Source organism: Pezoporus wallicus, unplaced genomic scaffold (genome assembly GCF_028554395.1).
Source record: "Pezoporus wallicus isolate ANWC-B61680 ecotype Strahan unplaced genomic scaffold, APGP_CSIRO_Pwel_v1 contig_3817, whole genome shotgun sequence".
NCBI classification, from domain to species: Eukaryota; Metazoa; Chordata; class Aves; order Psittaciformes; family Psittacidae; genus Pezoporus; species Pezoporus wallicus.
Genome location: NW_026635157.1, coordinates 5,192,727 through 5,215,713, shown reverse-complemented (window position 1 = coordinate 5,215,713; position 22,987 = coordinate 5,192,727). Strand labels below are relative to the sequence as shown.

The following is a 22,987-nucleotide window of genomic DNA, read 5'->3' as shown; positions in this document are numbered from 1 at the left end:
TCAGAGTAACACTACATGTCAAAAATGTGTATACTTCTCCACCCTCACAAGAGATACAATTGCCATATCACATATAGCATTATTCTATTCTCAGCAATGGAAACTATTGAGAAATAACTTCTGATCTATTTGTTACCCGGAAATTTAATCCTGGTAATTTCTTTAGTCTGTGTCCAGTGTATAGAAGAAATCTATTTCTTGTATCCATCTGTGTGACTGAGTTTTACTGAAAACATGACTTGTGATACTGGTTAAAATAACGTTGCAGTTTGGTGGGATCTCCAGTTCCTACAAACCACTCTTCACTAAAAGAGTGTTAGATGTTTTCCCACTCATTTTTTGAACAGCTTCCCAGGCAGGCATGACAAATGCTTGCACAAATGGTACCCAGGAAATTATTTAACCAATGAGCTCCTCGGCTTGTGCAGCCTGGTATAGCTCTGTTGAAGCTAACTGGGCTCATGGATTTACTCCAGCTAAAGATGTGGTCCTCTTTTAACAATGAACAACTAGGAGCCGGTAGCCAGAACTTCTTGTTGGAGTGGAAAAACCCCAACATTCTTTATAACTGTTAACTCTTGTAAGTCTCAGCATGATTTGCGATGGAGTGTGATACATAGATCTCAGTTTGAAACCACTGTGTTAAATGCAGCAATCTCACAAAAAACTTACCTGTTCCCACCGTATCCCTTCCCTAATACAATCTTCTCTTTATGGGCATGTATTTTAGCTTATGTGCTTATTGTACCAGCCTGTATACTTACTAGTTAATACTTTTTTATTCAGCATATCTAAACTGAACTGTCAATACCACTCTTTGTCGCAAACTTCTGCTACTTTATGGAAAAAAATGTCCAATTCAGGCCAAAACTAGCGAGTCAATTCTGTTATTTTTATAAGATTATCACAGGAATGCCAATGAAAATATTCTTAAGTTACAATGGGTGTAACACAGGATTTTCACATTACCCCCTCCCTCTGGGGGAAATCCATAACTTTGTCTACAGTGTGAACTCCACTCATATGGGTCAGGGGAGATTTACCCAGTCAGTATGTTTGTTTCCACTTCCATTTTCATTGGCACAAAACCAAACAACTAAGGGGAAACAGGCAGTGCAGGGCCCCCACCCTGGCTCTGAATATATTTTCTTCTATTGTAGCTGGTTCCCTCAATTTCCCAGATCAATCAAAACCTGTGGAGCCACTGCTGTGATAAAGTTGGTTGCTGTCAGGAGGTAGGATATTTGTGCTAGAATGATCAAGAGGGGCCAGAGCTTTTAGTGGCAATGATAACAGAAATAAATATCTGCTGAATTCCAGGATAAAAATGGGGCCTAGTGGCGTTATGGAGTATCTGGAAACACACTGAATTTCTAGCGGTCTTTGTACTGTGCTAGCATCCCAGTCTGAGAGAGTGAAGAGCACCAATTCTGATCTTTTCAGGGCTATCATAACATTATGGAGATCTGGTATATAACAGATGCTGATAATGTCAACACTTGAATGACTCAGAGGTCTGATTAGGATGCTGGTCTTGAGAAGTCAAGAGATCAGTTCCCTGAAATGTCCTGTCCGAAGTCTCAACAGACTGTGTATGAATAGTACACCCTAAATCAGTGTAAAGTTCTAGTCCCTCTATGTCCCTTATGAAAAGGATTAAGAATCATGCTGTGGTTTAGCTATTTATTTGTGAGAAAATAAGCAAGAAAATCTCTCAAGGTGTTGAGACCATGTTATACACTTTTATCATGAGGAAGTGCAGATCAGCTTCTGCTGTCTTGGTTTTAGTGAAGTCTGCTGCTGGGTTTAGTAGTAGCTGGCTGCTGCCTGCTTTCATTGCAAATGCTTCCTGAGTCAGTAATTTACTATTCTCACTTCTGCTTTTCTAATCTTAACCTGATTTGAAAGTTAAGCTTTGCTCTTCCTGATTTTTTTTTGGTACATTATTACTTTTACTGGCCTAAAGCATATCCTGAAAGATAATTTTGATTATCATGTTAGAAACAGGATGTACTACCACCTGTTTCTCCCAGATTTACGTGTAGTGTTTGAACCACCAAAACTAGCGAGACCTGCTCTATTGGCTTCTACGTAAGATAAATAAGATAGGGCCTCATGCTCTGTCTTGCGTGGCTACTTTTCCTTTACCACCCATGCACTGGCCATCTCTGTTCCACTAAATGAGATGTGCTCTGCAAGGAGTCTGTGCTCCGCAAGGCTGTGCTCTGCTTCAGAGGCCAGCTCATGCCATGTCCCAAATGCACATGGTTATAAAAACTAGGGTAGCTGTATTCAGGTTGCATTTTGGGAATGGTCACTGACCTGTGCTGGCTGCTGAGCCATGACCAGGAAGTGTTTGTAGAAGAGGTGGCTGGGCTGGCTTGAGCAGTGCCAGGGTCAGCCTCTCTCTGCAGTTGTCCCGAAGGTCAAGTCCCAGAGCCTGGGATCGTGCCTGCCATCAAGGTATGGGTGTTAATAGTGTTCCTGATCAGTTGTTGAGGTAAGTTTCAAGCATAAGCCAGAATGTTTACAACTCTTTACAGGTATGTCTCTTCTTATCGACTGTTACATATCTGGAGGGATTCAGAGGTCTTATTAGATACTTGGAAAAATGTTTGCTTTCTGAATTTTATGATCCTTCCTCTGATACTTTTAGGGTCAGAGTTTCACATGCTGATGTAACATATGAGAAAATACTGTCTTTTATCAGTTTTCAGTTTGCTACATATAATTTCATTAAGTTTCTTGTTCTTGTTTTCCAAAAGAGAGAAAATAACCAGGTCTAATTCCGTTAATAAGCAATCAGGGTTAGAGCAATAGGAAGCAGGATGCAAGAAGTGACTTCACAGGCAACAGTTATATTTTCATATATGTCTGCGTAATAGCCTGTGAGAAGACTTTTTTCTACCATTTCACTTTTCTTAGGTGCACCAACTGGTTCCACCATTTAAAACGTATGCTGCAGGACATAATGCATCAGCAAATGATGATGTGAGGCAAACTGATATGACTGGCCAAAGCATAGTACTGTCTTTGTCTCCTGGCTTCAGTGACCAAAACCCAATTGTTGAATTATTTTCTGAGAGCACAATCTTGTCTTTCATTGAATTATAAAAGGCCCTGCCAGGGTTATGTGCTATTTCCAGTCAGGAATATGGAGGCTTTAAATTCTTGCTGGGTACAAGGAGTACTATGCAGATGATGCAATGGGAATGATGCAGAATAAAAGTCTAGAGTGAGTTTTTAGTAGTGCTTAAAATAGCGTTTTCTTACAAATCAATAAAGTCACATTTGCAAACTAAGAATAACAGAGATGAAAGATTCTTCTTAATTACATCTCTATTATATTCATGCTGTGCAAAATGTAACTGATTATATGTTGCAGCTTTAAGTAGGACAATGTGAAGTTTTTCTCAGATAAAGCTTATAAGATTTATATTTTTAATTATGCTGCTATATTACTGATGAGTGTATGCAGGTGGTTCCACATAAAAACTGGTAATGTTTATCCTGTTGGGGGTTCTATATATTCTACATGTATTAATATAAGTAGGTATTTTAGGAATGTTTTAGAATTATTTAAATTGAACTGGGTTTCATTTTGGATGACCTACACTACACTGCCAGGCATTTAGTGACCAGCAGTTTAACTGTTCAGTGTTTGAGAACTTTAAACCCCCGCGAAGGTTAGCCGGAATGTGTTCCTCCACACATGAGTTGTCCAGCATGAAAGCATGCTACTGATGCCTTCACGGAGCTGTAAGTTAATATAACACCCTACTGACTGTGGCTGATGGGACATCTTTGAACCATACCCGAAGGAACAATGCCCCTATTTTTAAGTGAGAAGACAGGGAATAAAAGTCTTTTACCTGGTGACATTTTTAGAAAGTTCATAACTTAATTAGTATTAAACCTTGCCTTTCCTGGTCTTTAGGCAGAAGGTAACTTAGGAAGTAAATTCAAAGGCTGAAAGGAACTTTTTCTGGGACGATAATTTTTTTGATATAAAAGATGAACCTCTCATTCCCTTCAGTTTCAGTCAGCAGCTTGGAAATCTAGAATATGCTCACTTGGTTGTCAAGCAAAGGAAGGAAGAGTATGGTTGCTGTGTGGACATCAGGCCGGGTATAAAATGGTTCATTTTAATTGTTTAATCATTTGGTAATCATCTTTTCATATGCAGCCTCTGTGTCTGAGAGTAGATCTCTCTCTCTGAATGGGCGTTTGTTTATGGTGCTGGTCCAGTTATTAATCCTTACCTTAAAATGGGAAGAAAATGATCAAAACTAGACGGGATAGCACAGCCTTCCACACTGCTTGGGTCTGTGCAGTGCCTCTGCTGTTGTTTTCATATGGCAGTAGAGTCATGCCCTCCCATTCTGCCTTGAGGGGTCTGCAAGGATGAAGACAGGACTGTAAAGCTTCAAATACAGGACTCAAAGGCATCATTGTGTGGGAAAGGACTTTAAACAGTTGCTGAATTTCAAGTCCATGCTTAAATCCAAATCATAGCTGTGAGACTTTAGATTTTGCTCAAGATTTTTGTGAATTTTGGGTTATATGCACTGTAGAAATGAAGTAGAAATGGTTCTATATTATCACTGCAAATCAGAGGTTCTTTACATTTATACACAATCACAATCATATTTCCAAACAGTAGACCTCAGCCCTGTAACATTGTATGTGAAGGGACAAACTTTTATACAAGTCAGGATGAGAGTCTTCCCTTCTATTTATTGCAGAGATAATCCTTTTTTTCTTTTTTTTTCCTTTTTTTTTCTCTTTGTTTAAATACGAATATTTTAAATAGTTAGAATTAGGATTGTCTGTTTAATTTGACAATTACAATGCATGCTAACATGAAATTATGTGTTGTTTACAGTCATTTTTATCAGGGCCAGCATACCGTAGCAAAATGAGGACCTTTTGGGGAGGTCATACAGCTTCTACAATTTGGAAAAGAAGCAAAAGTAAACCTGCCACACCTCCTTATTTGCATTTTCTCAAACACAGCTCAATCAAATTGTGGGTTGCGCAGAGAGCGAACAACATGATTTGACGTGCAGGGGCTCCAGAAGAGTGCTATGCTTAATATTTTGCATAAAAATTTGTATAGGTCTTACCTTACAGCTAACTTTTAAGCGAGTAAGCAGAGCATTACTTATGTCCAGAGTGAGTGATGTGACACTTCTTTGCAATTACTATATTGACATTTTGCTTATAGGTATTTTTGTAGATCTACAGATTGCCTTTACATCTGAAATGTTTTTTTAGAGTGAAGATATGCTACTCTTGAAGCCTTTGGCATGTGATAGCTGTTCTGGGTTTAGTGTTTGTGTCTCGTTGAAATAACATGGGTTTGTTTGTTCTGTAGCCATTCCAGCCCACCCACACCTTGGTGGTTTGGCCCTTCCTCTTCCTTGCCTGCAGGTGTGCCCATTGCTGACCTCATTCACCCATCTATTTGGAGTCATAAATACATTTAACCTAATGTTTGGCTGTATCTCTGTTATGACATTCTTGAAATAGAAAAAACTTCCAACAATTAATTGCCTATTATAAAGCAAGACTTTTTTTCTGCCTAAATTTCATCAAAAGAGATATTTTTTCATGCTGTTACAGTAAATGATTGTAAACTTTCACTTCTATTTTGGGCTTCGCCACATGCTTGCAAGTGCCTGTGTAATGTCACTTCCCCATGCTCCTCTCTTACTTAGTTCAAAATGACCATCCTTGTGCTACCTTTTAAGAATGTATGTAGAGTGCTTAAAGGTTCGCAGATGTCTACATGAAAGCAAATTATAATTAATTCTGTACTGCTTTTTTATGTCTAAAGTGCCACGTATTGTAGCTAAGATTTTTTGTGGATTAGGATTGGCCTAATTCTGTCAGGCAGAAGAAATTTGATTGTTCAGTTGAGTAAAACTGGAGTTAATATCAACTGTTTTGTTCGGTTTCTGAAAATTCAATCCCAAAGCTGCAGAGATTTATTTCAGAATATTTTCATATGAAAGTTATGTCCTCTACAGGGGAAATAAAATTAATTTTCATGCCAAAATGAAATCCAGCACCATTCTGTCTTACTTTTATGAGAAGCCTTTTTAGTGGATTTAAAAAAAATACCAGCAGTGTTAATTGAACCAGCACCGACTATCACTGGTATCCTGTGCTGCTGCCTACGCACATGTAGTCATTTACACTTCTGTAAGGTGGAAAATGCTGTACGGAAGGGCAGCTGCATGCCACAGCTGTAAAAAGAAAAATGCAGTTCAAGGTGTAACTTAGTGTGAAAACAAACTGGATAATGCACAGATTTCAAACACAGACATTTTTCCCCAGAAATCTTGTTTTGTTTTGATTCTAACCTTCACAAATTTCAAGTCTTTAGGGCTGAAACAAGCACTGTACAAAGATAGATTGCTTTTGCTCTTTTAAAAAATTCTTGGCCAAGCAAAAGTTGTTGTCCAGCATTTCTCCAAGGTTGGATAAGTGCAGAAATGAAAGCAGGTGGAGAAAAAGTAAAAACTCATGCCTGAGAAAGAAGTGCAGAGTATAAGAGGGCAAAAGATGAGGTTTTTTGGGGAAATGATGACAACGAGAGAAGTAGAGAAATGTTAGGAGCTAGAGGAAAATATGAATATTAGCACAGATTTTGGAGGCAAGTGCTGGAATGTGTTAGTGATATAAGAAGAAATCAGAAAAAGAGAAATACAAAATGTATGGGATGAGGTTATATACAGAATGTTTCCTTCCCAAATCAGCAGCTCAGCATTGTAGCTCTGGGTCTGATGACGGCTTCAGCTGCCCACAAATGGCTCTTGAAAGTCACTTTCAAATTCTGTATCTCAGTAGCAACAGGTGTCTTCATGAGTTCAAATGGTGGAATTCTGTGCTGATGCTCTAAAGAGACAAAATCAGTAGATGGGACAAGCTTAGCACTTAGTTTTGTTCTATAGAATATGAGGTTTACGCACAGTGTATGCACAGGTCTGTTTGTTTCATGCAATCTTTAATTAGTCATGTACTGTGTCTCTTAGCCGCTTATTTTTAGGACAGTCTGCAAATGATTCAGCATGGTGTGGGGAAGACCAATACAGGGTACTTTCCTCTTCATAAAAATTCAAAGGTATATATGTGAAATAGGCAGAAGACTCCTAGAAGACAAGAGAATGGTCTCATAGTTAGGAAAATTAGCAACTATGAGAATGGGATTCTGTCCCCGCCTTTAGTGATAAGTTCCTATTAAAGATGGCCAGATTGCTTTGACCAAAATTTTCCACTGGCCACTAAGTACTCCTTTTTGGATTTTCTACAGTGGGCCAGATTGGCAGACTGTTCTTCCAGCTGCAGTTTAAGGTCACTGATAGTGTGCATTGGACAGATATAAAACCCCATACAAATACTAAGTAGTTAAGGAAAATCAGTACTCTCATTTCTTAGAGTAGAACCCAAAATCCATGGAAACTTTCACCATTTTTGCCCATTATGTCCATGCCTAGTGTTATCCTTATAAAGTGGGTATGATAGGAGGGAAAAAAACATTTCCCCTGCGGTCAGTTCCTCTTCTGAAGTCAATTAACATTTGTGAATTGCTTAGATAACTTTGGTAAAAGCTGTAATGTACTCCAGAGGAATTTATTAATTTTACTTTTTAGTATAATATTATAGGAAGTATGATTCCTGCAGAAAAAAAAAAATAGTGATTATGAAATGAAAACCATACTCAGGTTATTCTCATGATGGAGAAAAATTAATTACCTAGTGAAACTTTCAGTTTAGGAAGTCTTGAAAGTCCTTGATTTCACTATATGAGGAAGGTGTTCATTTTGGTTTGATGAAGAAAAGATGGAGAGAAAAGATGAAGGCTTTTCTGGGTAAAATATATTTCAAGAGTGAATTTCCTGTGGTTTAGGGTGATCAAAAAATAATTGATAGGCAGATTCTGTGTATGTGGAGTTCCTGACCAAGAGCATCATACCTATATTTGTTTCCATTAAAATCAAGAAAATATCTTAGATTGCTTGTAGAAATGTTTATTGTGTGTATTGCAATAAGTATTCAGTATCCACCGTTCTGAACTGGTCTGGGCCAATGGGATTGCAAAATATTTGTCAGCTTTGGCTGACAGCCTGAAGTTGCCACAGCAATTTTTTCTCTTTAATGAGTATAATAGATGGTGTTTATAGAAAAATAACTGTCTCACGAGAAGCTGTGCAGAAAGTTCCATTCAAAACCATTCTGTTTATATATAGTTTTGTTGTTTGTTTTCTTTTCTTTTTACTTACTACTGTGGACATTTGCATGAAAACAGGCTATTTCTCCTTCAAATTGCAGTCATGGACATAATAGGTACTACGCCAAAATGAAGCCAACGCACTTCAAAAAAGTAAACTATTTTGCTCACCAAATCTGTTTCTTCTGTGTATGTAAAGTTTTGAGCACTTATTTTCCTATCTAAATTTAGGGCCTGTTTTTTTGTGTGTGTGTTAGTTCTGTAAAACCAACAAAACAATATGGATATAATAATAATACACTAGCAAAAGACTAAATGAGTAAAAAACCCCAATAGCTTAAATAACCTTCATGTTTTAGCACTTAACAGTGACAGCAGGGAAAAAGTTTTTTATTGCATGTACTGATCGGGGATTTTATACAGCTTAGCATCAGTTATAAATACTCATCAGAGAGATAAAAGGAAAAGCTGAGTCCTATTTTGGGTGATGGTGATCAATGGAATTAATAAAGGCAGGCTTCTCTTAAGAATGTCTGTGTTCTTTCTGATGGTCAAATTTTACTTTTCCAGTCTCAGGTTGAATGTAATATTCTGCCAGTTTGAAAGATACACTTTTACTGACAAGTAGCATAGCTTTTCTGGTTCAGCAGTGTTTTATAGTGCCCTTAAGATTTACTTTAGGGGTCCAAGGCTGAATGAGTGCACATTAACACTTATGTTCGTATTTGTATTTACACCACTTCACGGCTTGGTCCCTGGCTTCAGGTCCATCTGAACAGGAAATACTCTCAGCTGCCTAGATAGCCCTGTGTCATTTATTTCTCTGGCAGGAACAAGTAGGAGAGTGGGTGCAGCATACTGCCAGATCCTTAGCCCTTGTAGCCCTCATCCTAACAAAAATGTAGGCAGGAGCGTGAATCACTGAGCCTTCCAGCTGGAGGCAGCTCCAGCCAGATCAGTCTTACAACTGCTCTGCCCTGTAGAGGTTCACTTGCCCTGAGACTAGAAGACCACTGTGGCTTGTGGCATAGAGCATGCTTTTCCTGTTCTTCCTCCTCTCAGTCTAGGGTGGTTCTCTGAAAATTGATACTTACCTGTGCAAAATCTACTGGATGAAGCTGTTTGTGCAACTGTAGGATTTACAGTCACCATACCAATAAATAAATGTTCCCTCTTTGGTTAATAAATGGAACAGCAGGGTTCTAGGGCAGGTGAGCATAGTCCTCTGACTGTAAAGATCTGCAGAGAAATTAGGAGTGGACAGGCTCCTGTTTCTACGGCATGATCATTTTCCAGTGTCATGAGCCCCACTTCTTCCCAAGTTACCTGCAAATCTTTCAGACAGTCTTTTTTTTTTCTCATCTGAACAAGTAAGAATCCCTCTGATCTTTTCTAGTGTAGCCAGCTCTGAGAGCCTGATGAATTGCTCTTACCTCTTTGGGGCCATATGAATTTTTGATTTTCAAATAAAAATTACAAAACCTCTGTAAAATACACCTCACAGTTCTCCCTGCAGATGTAAGCTGCTTCTAGTTTTGCTGTGCAGCTTCACAGAGTCAGGGTCCATTTGCTTAGGCCAAACACCATTTGAATGTGACTGAATGATATCAGGACCCAAGCAGTGGATAGAAACATCAAGGGTTCTTTGGAGAAGTTTGTTGTATTAATTCCTATTTTATAGCTGCTGTGTATGTAGTTTACACTTGACAAATTTTTTAGTTGCTTTTTGCTTCTGCAACTGATAATGCCTGCTCATATTGTCCTATTTTTTCATACTTTGGTGTTTGATGCAGGACTATGGCCTAGTGAAATGTTTGCAAAGTAATTCAGCCTGAGTGTGCCGGTTGTTTCTTTGGTTATCTGTTGGTGATATTCTGTTCCCACCTAGTTTGTTCAGTGCTGATTTGGCAAACTGTTGCAGGTTTTAGCAGCAGGCAGTTCACAGTAATTGTATCATATAATACATTAAATAAATATATGATAAATGAGCAAACAATAGACACAACCACAGCAACTAACCAGGCTTATCTTGTGAATAAGCACAGCAGGTTGGCAAAGGAGTATGAGGAATCGGAGAAGAATTTCTTAGAGCGTGACTGCCACAAGTATGTCAATGGAGCTAAGTCAGCATGGGAAGAGTGCTGGAGTGCAGTAATTTGCTGTGGATTCAAAAGCCAGCTACCCTTCTGGGTGATGTGGAGGGCATTTTCTGTGAATGCTGATGACTAACCTTCGTGAGCTCTGCAGAGCTGTTGCTTGTGCCACTCTTCAGCCAGCCTCTGTGCTGCTGCATTCCAGGGACATTCCACTGGAAACAGTAGCATGGCACAGAGCTGCTGGAATGGCCACTAGTCAGCATCAGACGAGTAGCTAAAAATTGTAAAGGACACCAGTCGTCTTTTTCGAAGTTGCAGTTTAAGGATTTGTTTGCCGTTCTGAATTAAAAAATCTTGCTTTTGCTTCACCTTTGTCCAGTCAATACATATAGCAGATTCATAGTGTGTGCACAAATGGATATTTAGCACTATAATTTATATTTATTTTTTGTAGGTTTTCTGATATAAAATCATATTTTGCTGTACTATTCTTACAGCATTTTGCCCACTAGAAACCAGGACTTTTTTCTGCCTTTCTTCCTCCTATCTCTGTTTATGTTTTTCTATATAGATCTACATTTAGTTATTGTGTTGATGATACTTTTCTGTTCTCTCTCTTCCTGACGTCAACCTTTCTCTGTTTTTCTTGCCAGCACATGGATGCTATGACTGTAGGATTGTGCTAACTGACCCATCTGGAGTTTTCACTTCTCCATGCTTCCCCAGTGATTATCCTAACAGCCAAGCATGCAAGTGGATCATCCGAGCACCTCATGGATTCATCATACAGCTAACATTTATTGATTTTGACATTGAAGAAGCTCCAGGCTGCATTTATGATTCATTAACATTAGACAATGGAGAAAGCCCAATGAATCTTTGTGGCATCACTGCCAAAGGATTATCCTATAACTCTACCGGAAATGAAATGATTGTGTCATTTAAAAGTGACTTCAGTATCCAAAAGAAAGGTTTTAATGCCACCTATGTACGAAGTAAGTAAACCGAGAGCATTTCATTCCTCTTTTAGATGTTAGAAGGAAATGTCTTATAAGGATTAGAATGACACTTCCTCAGTAAATCGAGTCTTTCATAAGAAGAGAAAGGATGGGGAGGCTGCAGGGTAAAGCTACAGAGTTCTCTTATTTTTTTCTTACTGAATTTATTTTTCTTTGGGTGAAAATAAATTATTTTATTCTGAAACAAAGCATCAGATTGTGTTAGAAAAACTTCTTCACATGCAAAAATTTTAGGCCTAGCTGTGCCTCTCCCTGCAAATTTATGCTGGAGGGTTTGGAAGCAAGACACTTCTCCTTCAGGTCAACATACCTGCACATGGACAGAAAACTGAAAGAGAGCATGAAAGGGAGCTTAGCTGAGCCAGAAATACGGCTGGCACAGACCTTTGGCCCAGTGAAATACCCAACAGTGGGAAGGAGCTGTGCTGAAGAACTTCTCAGGAGTCTTCTAGCCTCTAGAACAAACTCCCAGGGATGAACTGGCATTGCAGGATGGCTACCTTTCATTCCAGTTCCTTGATCTTTCTTTCCCTCCCTTAAATATGTAGCAATGCTTACTTTTTAAAAAGCTTAACAGCTGCAGAAAAGAAAAGGACACTTACTCTTATTCTCTTAGAATATATAGGTACAAACAGCCTATGTTTGTTTTGTTGTTTAAAGCATTAATTAGTGGCTCTCACATGGCGGTAAAGGGCGGCGAGGTAACAGAAGGACATAGGATCATCGCCTACAGGCCCCATATGCTACTGACCATTCATTCCACTTCAGGGTTATAGTTTACAGTTGCCTGCTCTCAGTAGGTTTTCTGAAGTCACACACCTTAGACTAAATACTAGTATTGTATTGAGCATTTATATTATTATTTCACACTTCTGTTGGTTGGCTGGCTGCTGTAGAAAGACAGAGGAAAGAGGTTTGCAGTTATCTCTTCAGTCACAGGTACATCTTCCTCAGAATATTTTTTAATATTTATTACATATATTATATATTTTAACATCATTAAGATAGTAGCCCCCAGGATTCATAAGAAAAGAGTACTCCTGATTTGCCAGCAAAATTTGTGTGTAATTCTGAAAAAAAAAAAAAGTAATGTCATATCATATGAGCTAAAAATACTTCTTTTTACTTTTACTGTCCTTTTTCATGCTGAAGAAATTAATGTAGTAGTAATTCTAGGAGCAGTGAGATTATGCAAGATTATTAATCTCCTTTTTCCTCTTTAATCTTTTCATGTCTAAGTATGACTATAAGGGATGAGATGACTCACAACTGGAATTGAAAGATGCAATGTTACCCTCAAATATGTTCAGTGAAGAGGAGAGAAAAGGTCCACAGGTATAGCAGGGAACCATTTGCAGGCAAAGATCACTGCAGCATTTAACCTGGCTATGGATGCAGAAAAGGGGCTTCATAAAGGGAGGATAATGTACTGCTTTCCTTTAAGTTATAAAAGCATGTAGACAATAGGACATCATCCACACACACACACATTATGATGCATCTGCATGGCAGATGTTAGTGCTACATTCTCTTTTCCTTGCAAAGAGTTCCCAAAGCCATTGGAGAAATTGCACACCCCCTAACTTCAGGTTCCCAATGGAGCTGCAAAACTCCTTTGTCAAGCTGACACCATTGTTACTACTGCAAACATGATGCTTGAGCAAAATCATTCATTTATCCTAGAGCAAGAAAAACAGGGTTATATTCATACTTTATTTCTCGGAAGTAGTCATATGTAAATAATGAAATTAAGTAGTTCAGTTTTGAGTTTAACAAAGTAATGCAATGAAAACGACTGTTCAAAGACACACAGAAATTTTCTAACTGGACATGGCATTTAGAAAGAGATTAATGGTTCATCCTAATATAAAATATGTACGCAAAAAAAAGGAAAGACAAAATAAGAGAGTGAGTTTTGGGAGGGAATTATCAGAGAATAGAACAGCTTTTGTGTGGCTCCTTGGTTTTATGTAAGAGCAGTTTCAAGCTGAGTTTCACAGAGCATGTCCTGTTATTCATAACAAGTTGGCCACCCACACAAATGCTGCCTTTCCTGTTGTCACCTTCTGCAACACACCAAAAGTAGATGGACGGGCCATATCCTTAGCCGCAGTAAATGAATGCAGCTTTGCTAGTCTTAGGATGGCTATGTCAATTTACAGCAGCTGAATAGCTGGCATGTTAAATAATTTTCTAGTAATTCTTAACTGCATAAGTTAACTGGTGAGTAGAACTCAGTCACTTAAATGAGAGGAAGGCTAGCCAACAGACCTGTGTTAGCTTCCTTGCTGTTAGAAATGCTTGAGACAATGTTAAGTGAAATTAGCATAGAGTTCAGTAGTACTGCAGTAGCCCAGATTAAAAACACAGTTCAGTGAAATAGTAACAAAAAATTCTCAAACAGGTATTTGATACGTAGACACTTGCAGATCTCATTAAAGGTAGTGCATTTCTTCCAGCAACAGTGAAAGGGCAGATGAAAGCGGTGAAGTTAGGAACAGCAGAAGCCACCACTTAAGCACTGAACCATGGTGAAAAGCCCACCAATTGTCAGGAAAGCAGTTTTTCCTGCAAGGGATTATAAAATACTTTCTAGAGACTCCTGGCTTGTTTATGTAAAGGGGCATACGAGATGTGAGACAGTGAGCTGCACGTAAGCTGGGGGCACTAAAAAGCAGCAGAGGCAGGCTTCATGTTGTCCCAGTGCTCCCATAAAAGCAGATGTGGATCTCAGAGCAGTGAGCTGCCTGTTGCTGGTCAATTCTGCTGCTTTTGAGCTGCCAAGGTTTTTGTACGTTCTTCACAAGTAAGTAGCAGTGTGTCCAAAAATACCCCTGTTCATTGTAATCCCGCTATCTTCCTAACAGAAACAGTTTAACATCATTCTGGAAGTAGTCTAAACACTTGAATAAATATTCTAAGAATATATATGTATATTCTTCCTTGGAGAATAACCAGCTTCTCCAATACAAACATCTGAAATTCATCAGTATGATGACTGGCTGTGCGGCTGTAATCAGGAAGGAAATCTCTGCTTTATGTTGATGGCACGATTCTGTTTTCTCCACAGGGACAAAACAGTTGTTAGTTTTCTTCTTTCACTCTACAGGGAAGGTGCCAGTGGTTAAATCTGTTGGATCCGAGTACAGTGAAGTTGGGTAGACTTCTTCAGTGCTGGAGCAATGTCTTCCCTGTTTATTTCTCTTTCTGTACTGTTTAAATGTGACCAGGTGGTTCATAACTCTGCTTACCATCCTAACACAGGCAGGACAGCATTCATATGAATGAGGTTTCTTTCTTCTTTTTTAAGCCTGGAATCCTTATACTTCTTCTGGAACACTTCCCATATTATGTAAAGAAGCTTTCAGTATAATAAACCCATGAAAAAAAAGCCCCTGTTTTCAGTGGAGAGTTGAATGCATTTTCTATCTATAAAATTGTTACAACATACTTTTGCCCTTGGGAAGGAAAAAAAAAAAATTATGAAGTAAATCCAGTCATTATAAAGGCCAGTATTTTTCTCTCTTCCCTCCCATTCTCTATTTGCTGGGTTGGCAGATAATGCACGATGTTATTTTACTATATATTTGTCAAATTATGTCCTTGTGTGTATCCAAATATGGCAGTTTGGAGCTCAGAGACTTTGCAAGCTGCTGGCAAAGGGAAATTGCAATACCACAGACTACGCAGAATCCTTATATCCTATGTGTCTGTCTTTTTTGCTGAGCGTAGCGTTACAGTCACCCTTTCTTTACATGTCTCACTCTCCCATATTGAAAGGCTTTTATTTAATTCTGAGAAGGGAACAGTAATTAATGTATGTGTTGTGGCATCTCTTAAAAATCCCAGAAGGGACTAGGGATTAATAGCTGTGACATTTACTGTTTCAGGTATAGCAAAAACCAGTTTCACTTCCAGCATATAGACTGTGAAATTGTGTAAAAGAAGTAGCAGATACTTGCTGGCGATGTTGTCTGTCACAAAACTGTGGAACCACAAGTGAAACCAAAGGCTGCTGCAGTCTGCCCTTACTGCAGTGAGCATTTGCAGGAGGACTAGCCATTTCTAGATACTTGTGCAAAATCCAAAATTGATGACACAAATATTAACAAATGGTGAACAGCTTGGATATAAATATTCATGGTTTCAGTATTCAACCAGAAGGCTGCTGAGAAGATGCCTAATGCATTGCAGAAACCCTTTAGCTGGATTCAAGAACAAAAAGCTTCAGTTTGCCAAGGAATTTAATGGGGGCTTACTTCTGTTGCAGTATTTAAAAGAAGCAAGATGTGAACTTCACTGGTGTAATGCAGTCATGCAGACAAGTTAAAATAATATAACTTAAAGGAAGTCATACTGTGTTTTTCAAGTAACTTGTTTATTCCATTGCCTACTGCATACTTACTGGATGAACGAGTAGTAATTTTTATAAAGTGAGCTGAGGCAGAGTTAGAAGTTAGTAGGTAATATGTCCTAATATTGCTGTTAAAGCATCTTGAGAGGCTGTTAACAGCATTGTCTATGTTACTGAAAAGGAATTGTACATTTTCTCTTGAGTGCATTCCCAAGCCAAATTCCTCTTTGTAGGTGCTATTGGTATATTACAGTGATAAAAACACCTGGTGAATGTTTGATTTTAATGAATGTAACTTTAGCTTCTGCTGCCAGTCTGCCTTTATATGATGATTTTTATTTTTTTTTTTTATTTATTTATCTGCTCTTGGTTCTAGTTGCCGTGTCTCTGAGGAATCAGAAAGTCATCATTCCTCAGGTTCCTGATGTTGATGCTGTGTATGTGGCAGAGACTGTCTCAGTGCCAGAGCTCAGCCAGTTTACGCTGTGCTTCGAAGCAACCAAGGGCAGCAATGATGACAATGATGACTGGAAGGTTTTCTCATACACCGATGCATTGTCAAAAGAATTTTTCAGCTTTGGGAAGACCACAAAAGGCCATTTTCTGTCCATCTCAGGCACGCAGTGCATCCTTGAGAATGCATTGCCCCGAAATGCAGAGTTTTTCACGGGAACTTTTCAACAGCTCTGTGTCGTAGGGGATAGCTTCTCAGGCAGCATAGGTATATATGCCAAAAGCACCTATCATATAGTGTACTGTCCAGGTATCTTTGGCAAAGTTATCCCTGGAAACGGCAGGCTGGTGCTGGGCTCTAACAGCAATGAAGTGAGCTCTCTAAATGGAGACATTTACAACTTCCGCCTCTGGAATTTCACCATGAATGCACAAACACTGGCCAACCTCAGCTGTGATGTGAAAGGAAACATTGTAGACTGGGAAAATGAATTCTGGAGTATTCCAACTTCAGCACTGAAAGCAGAAAACAATTTGAGTTGTGGTGAGTATGCCTTGCCAAATCTTTTTTTGCTTATTTTCCCCCCACACATGTGCATTGTGCTGAACATATCATATACCAGTATGGAAAATAAAGAGTTCCTGTGAAAGGAATACTGCTAGCTCTTACCTTTATTAGACTTCAGCTCAACTCTTGCCATATGCAGATGCTTTGAAAGGGTGTAGATTTGATTCCCTAAAGGAAAAGAACAAGCCCCTGAGTATGTTGAGTTGCTGCTTGAAATAATCTGCATATCAAAGTTTTTTCTGAACAATTTGTTTCCTGGCCTTCTACTCATATGAAATGGGGATAACAGGCAAGTACGTGCTAGCCTTAAGTAAGATTACAGCGATATCTGGAGAAAAAAATGTGTGTTAACTAACCATTTAGGAAATGGTTTTGTGCCTGCCCCTTGGCCCTTTGATTAGCCAGAAGGAGCACTTGCTAGCCTTGTGCTGTGTGTGCAGAGCCAGCAAGAACAGTGACAAAACAACAATCCATATGAGACAGAAGAGTATGAGAAAACATTAAATTAGAGGAGGCAGACAGGAAGAGTTTTAGATCAAAATCATTGTGTTTTATCTTCCTGGTGACATATTATCAGTCCTTCTTTTAACTGGTAATTACTGAAGGACTTTCTTCCTGTAGATTACTCCAGAAGATAAATTTCAGTACATTGTCCAGCCTCTTCTCATTTCATGCCTCAGATGCTCAGATAACACTAACCGTATCCTGGGCTGCATCAAAAGGAGCGTGACCAGCAGGGTGATCCTGCGCCTTTACTCTGCTCTCATGATCTCACTTGGAGTACTGTGTGCAGTTCTGGTGTCCTCAGCATGAGAACATGGAGCTGTTGGAGCAAGTCCAGAGGGCCACAGGGATGATCAGGGGGCTGGAGCACCTCCCGTATGAAGAGAGGCTGAGAGAGTTGGGGCTGTTCAGCCTGGGGACCTTATACAGTGATAGGACAAGAGGCAATGTGTTTCCAACTCAAACACAGAAGGTTTAGGTTAGGTAAAAGGAAGAAATTCTTTACTGTGAGGATGGTGAGGCACTGGAACAAGTTGCCCAAAGAAGTGATAAATGCTCTGTCATTAGCAGTGATCAAGGCCAGCTTGGACAGAGCCTTGGGTGACATGGTTTAGTGTGAGTTGTTCCTGCCCATGGCAGGGGGATTGGAGCTAGATGATCTTAAGGTCTTTTCCAACCCTAACCATTCTGTGAGTCTCATAATTGTCCAGGTGTCATTCTTACATATGTATATGTTATTACAGGTGATTGACAGTTTTCTATTGGAACATCAAAAACTGAAAAATCTTTGTCACTTTGGACCAGTGCTTTTTCTTCTTTTTTGCTTAGTAACAACTTTAGAGATATTTAGATAATTATAAAATGCATAGGGAAAAATCCTGGCAGCAGTAGCCTATACACACATGTATGCTTGTGAAAATCAGCTCTTAAAAGAGTTTGAGCCCTCCTATTATAGCAAATGCATTCCTGGCATTTGTGAAAAAAAAGCAACCAACCAAACAAAAAACACCCAGAAAAGTCAAACTAAGCATTTACAAATATTGGTTCTTTCTGAACCATGTAGGGTCTCTTCATATGTAATGTCCTCTCCAGTTCTGCCACCTTGTCCCTTTGACACCTTACTCCTCGTTAGTTTAAACATAGTTTAGATAGTGTCAGTGTAAGCACCTCCTGACAGAGCAGCTGTCAGCGCTCTGAGAATCCTTAGCTTGAAACAGAAGCTGGTATCGTTAAGGTGTGCTAGTTTCTGTATCTAATAGCTCGTGAGGGATTAAGGTGGCTAAGAAAACGTCTTGTTTGCTTTAGTTCACTCAAACCAGTGTGAGGTACTCCTTCACAGTTAGACTCACTGGGACAGTTCTCAGCATGCCTCTGCTAAAAAAATTGAAGCAACACCTTTATGAAAACACAAGCAACTAGGTGTCTTCACCCCTCTACCAGAACAAAGAAAAGGCTGATCTAAACAGTGACCATGACTGGTGAAGGCCTTTTGGACAAAAAAAAACAAACCAACCAAAGTTGCTTTTCCAGATCTGACTGAGAATAACTTCCCAGACATTCTTACTTCTCTTACACCTTTGTACCATGAAGATTACCGCAACACTTTCACTAAGCAGCCTGCCAAGACCTATGTGAATGTTGTGGTCTTGACTGGAGTATGGGTCTTTGCCCTTCTTTCTGTTAGAAGCTGTACAGTTCTGTGACACAAATGTAATACCACAGCTGTTCTCATAGAAACAGTACATTTATTTTCATTCCACAGCTTTATTCCTTGGGATGTCATTGTTCAGTGGTTCCTTACAGCAGGTTATTAGTTTAGAAAATGTGCATTAGTATTCATAGGTTGGGCTCAGGTTTCTATACAAGCCATTTCAAATATATTTATATGTAATCATTGTTACTTCCTGTAGGCCTATGAGAAAGCTAATTAATTAGTCAGTCTTTTTCTTTTGAAGATGCTATATCGCCCTCAGTCTTTCCTGACCCAGAGATTTTGTAAAAGAAAATACTGAGTGCAGTGCCATTTCAAACATGGTTACTGATCTCAGACATGGAATTGTTAGAATTTTCTTCCCTTCATCTTCTTGAATAAAAGCCATCATTGTAAAACCAGCCTCCAACAGGAGAGTTGATGAGTCAAGCTATCACCCATGAATAAACCACTGACAGTAGGGAGATGAATCTAACTGATTAGGCTTCATTTACCGGCAATGGAAGGATTTAGGCAGAAAAGAGGTTTCTGCACAGCTCCAGTGCTTCCGCAAGAAGTGGCATGTAGCTTAAAAAAACCTAAGCCACGCATTTAGCAATGATCTCAGCATATCTGTGCCTGAACAGTGCTTACATTTTTCAAGGGGTATTATTTTCATGTTTTTTTAAACAAAGATTTTACAAGTAGATTTACGGAGCATAAAAACACTGGCAAATTGTTCCAGATAATCTTTTCTTAGTTTTACCTTCTCCTACTTTATTCCTTAGACTAATGTTTTCACAGCTGTGCAATCATGGTGGGGTGTTTCTGTAAGACTTGATGGAATTCTGTTTTTATTGCAGTACCTTCAGACAGCTTGCATTTAAAGGTATATGTACACAGCCTGGGTATCCAGACTACTTTTAAAACAAGTAGCCTAAGTAACGATAGCAGTGTACCACCAACAGTTCAGAGCTCAGTGCAGGCAAACTGAGGAGCGTTTAATCAACTTCTGATACTAATTTTGGAGCCTGCACTGGCTACATCTATCGCAGGATATGATCTACTCAGTTAAGGGTAATGTGGCCCCATGTCTGACCGTGCCTGCAATTGCACTTGCTTCATGTGCACTTCATATGAGTCCTTCACTCCTCAAAGCCAGAGGAATTCTTAATTTTGCTCTCAGATTTAATTCAGGGTAGGATCTGTCCTCCTTAGGCAGCTGAATGATGTTTCTGGCTGAGCTAATTGTCCTCAGTGCTGTTAATGAATAATGGAAAGAAAAAGACTGTTCCAAAGGTCAATGCATCTCATACTGGAGAAGATGTTTCAGTTAAGTGAGAAGTTTGTTGCTGTAGGAGTTCCTCTCCGCTGACTATAAAGAAAGTATAGCATGACAAGCAGATACAGATGTCTGAGTTTCAGACATTTAGAGTGAGATACTTTAGACAAAGTTTCCATAATACAAGTCCATATCTTCTGTTCACATTACTGACCATGCTACTTGGATTCATAAATATATTTACTGAAAACATTTCTCTTTATACGGTTGTGGTGGGTTAATGCTGTTTGTATGACAGGTGCCCACCAGAGCTGCTCTGTCACTCCCCTCCTCAGCTGGACAGGAGAGAGAAAATACAACAAAAGGCTCATGGGTCAAGATAAGGACAGGGAGAGATCACTCAGCAATTACCATCATGGGCAGGTGGATATCTACTCCACTGTGGACCCCCATAGGCTTCATGGGGGACAGCCACCATGGTCTGCACCACAGGCTGCAGGGGAATCTCTGCTCCATCGCCTGAAGCACTTCCTCCCCTCCTTCTGCGCTAACCTTGGTGTCTGCAGAGCTGTTGCTCTCACATGTTCTCACTCCTCTCTCTGGCTGCAGTTCTGCAGTTATTTTTCCCCCCTTCTTAACTATGCTATCTCAGAGGTGCTACCACTGTCACTGGTGGGCTTGGCCTTGGCCAGCGATGGGTATGTCTTGTAGCTGGATGGCATGGGCTCTACCAGACACAGGGGAAGCTTCTAGTAGCTTCTTACAGAAGCCACCTCTGTAGACCCTCAGCTACCAAAACCTTGCAATGCAGAACTAATACAACAATCTTCTGACTTAAGTGTTTTGCAAAGTTGGATTGTATTTTTTTTCAGTTTCACTAAGTAAAATAGTTTTTAACTACTCACTGAAGAAAATACAGAGGTCCACAGATTTTCCAAGCCAACTTTCAGGTGATTTTTCCATTATACAGAACCAAAAGGAGATAAGTTACAGGAGGTTTTGATATTGACTGTTTAATACTAGCAAATACACTTTTTGGAGAAAATAATTCTCACACAGGTGGTACTGCACCTACTTAGAGCATCCTTCCTGGAGTGCATGGAAAGTGTACCAAGGAAATTACTTTGTCTGAATCTCTTAATCCATTAAAACAAAAACAAAAACCCACAAAAAAAGCCCAAGCTTTTATATTTGTTGAGGATCACGTGTTTTTAATGTTTTTACATGTAATGGTATCTGTGTCCTGACATGATTTCTGTGTTGAGGCCGCATGCTTTATCTGCTCTTGCATCACAGGAAATACTTTCCTAGCTATCTTTACGAGCTGGTGGGTGGTGGCTCTTTAATTTTATGGAAGGATACAATGTTTCATGAGAGAAGCTCATTGAGCCCATATAAACTTGAAGTGGTAAAGCAAAAGCCGAAAGGGCAAACTCTCCCAGTAGGTTCATATTATGCCATCCTCTATGGCCCCATTATTTTCAGTGCAGTGTGCAAAAGCTGCTCTATCTGCAGCTGAAATGCTGGGATACACAAAGTGTGATTAATGCGGCTTCACCAGTTCTTTGTAGCTGTTCTTATATGCCCTATTTTTGTCTTCAGATCATGAAAGTGTGTACATGTTATGAATAATTCAGTGGAGATACAGACTTGTAACATTATCTGCCTATAAATCCTGCATACCAGAATATTAATCACAACCACACCCTGGGCAGAGGAACAAGTTTAATCACCTTTTATCTGGTTGGTGTCTGTCACAGGCAAATTACTCAGAGGTGGGAGGTGGGTAACCTGTGCTACAGCAGCAGAGTGTGGTTGCTTCTCTGAGGCACATATTATTACTCACTGGGATTGCATAAATCCTGTGGCCATACTGACCCCTCTGCTTAAAGCCATTTCACAGAGTACACGCAGGCTGCATTCATTTAATGTTATGTTATTTAGCGAAAACTAGGAAAACCAGTGGAGGATACATAAGTCACTGTAACTTGCAAGTCAGCGGGTTTTCATGGATCCCTCAGCTGCAACAGAAAATGCAAACACATAAATCTTGCAGGCAAATGGCAGTATCAGTTTTGCCACTGAGAGAAATTAGGAAGAGGACTGTGTCACTGCGAAGTGTAATGTATTTTGAGACATGATAGTTTTATGCCCAGTAGCCAGACCTTTCTAACTATTTTGCTTCCTTTTCCTAAAGGCTCATACCTAATTCCCTCTTCTACAATTGAACCAACCAGTTGTGCGAACCTGGGAAGCCTTTGCCAAGGTAAGAAGCCCCGGTTATTTTCACAGTTTCGTCTTTGTGAAATCTTTATTTTCCTTGGTTGTTCTTTTTTTATTCCTTTTTTATTATTATTTCTAAAAGGGTGAACTGCAATAAATAATAGCAAGGAAAGGAATTCTTTAGTCTCATCAAGTGTGTGGGTGTCCTGTATGTACAATATGTGGAAAAAATGTGATCACTCTGTTGATAATACATATTCCAGATAGTCTCCATTATATCAAAACTGAATTAATTGACTGCTTTCTTTTCTTTCTCCATCTCTTTTCCTCCTGCACATTTTGATAGTAAAGTATTAACTAGGATAAGAAGTGGGTACATCTGTAAACAAACAAAAAAAATAAGCAGATGTAAATAAAGGATCTGACTATTCATTTTTTTCCAATAAACTATTTTGAGGCTAAGTACTTTTGAGATTAGCAGGTGAAAATCTAACATCAAACTGCAAATTCCAGCAGCTATTAGTTAATGAAACACTTTATACAGTGCTTAGGGATGGTTTAG

General features: G+C 39.2%; 1 protein-coding gene across 7 annotated transcripts in view; it reads left to right on the top strand.

Annotated features, from left to right (window-relative positions):
• The window catches only part of ADGRG6 (adhesion G protein-coupled receptor G6), a 110,745-nt gene that overhangs the window by 35,220 nt on the left and 52,538 nt on the right, over positions 1 to 22,987 (top strand). For 6 of the 7 annotated variants that reach the window (XM_057407099.1, XM_057407128.1, XM_057407117.1 and 3 more), the window contains exons 3-5: positions 10,986 to 11,327; positions 16,082 to 16,702; positions 22,400 to 22,468. In XM_057407099.1, the coding sequence (XP_057263082.1) occupies positions 10,986 to 11,327; positions 16,082 to 16,702; positions 22,400 to 22,468 (1,032 nt within the window). The remainder of the gene's footprint in view (positions 1 to 10,985; positions 11,328 to 16,081; positions 16,703 to 22,399; positions 22,469 to 22,987) is intronic. The other variant, XM_057407142.1, reaches the window with a different exon arrangement.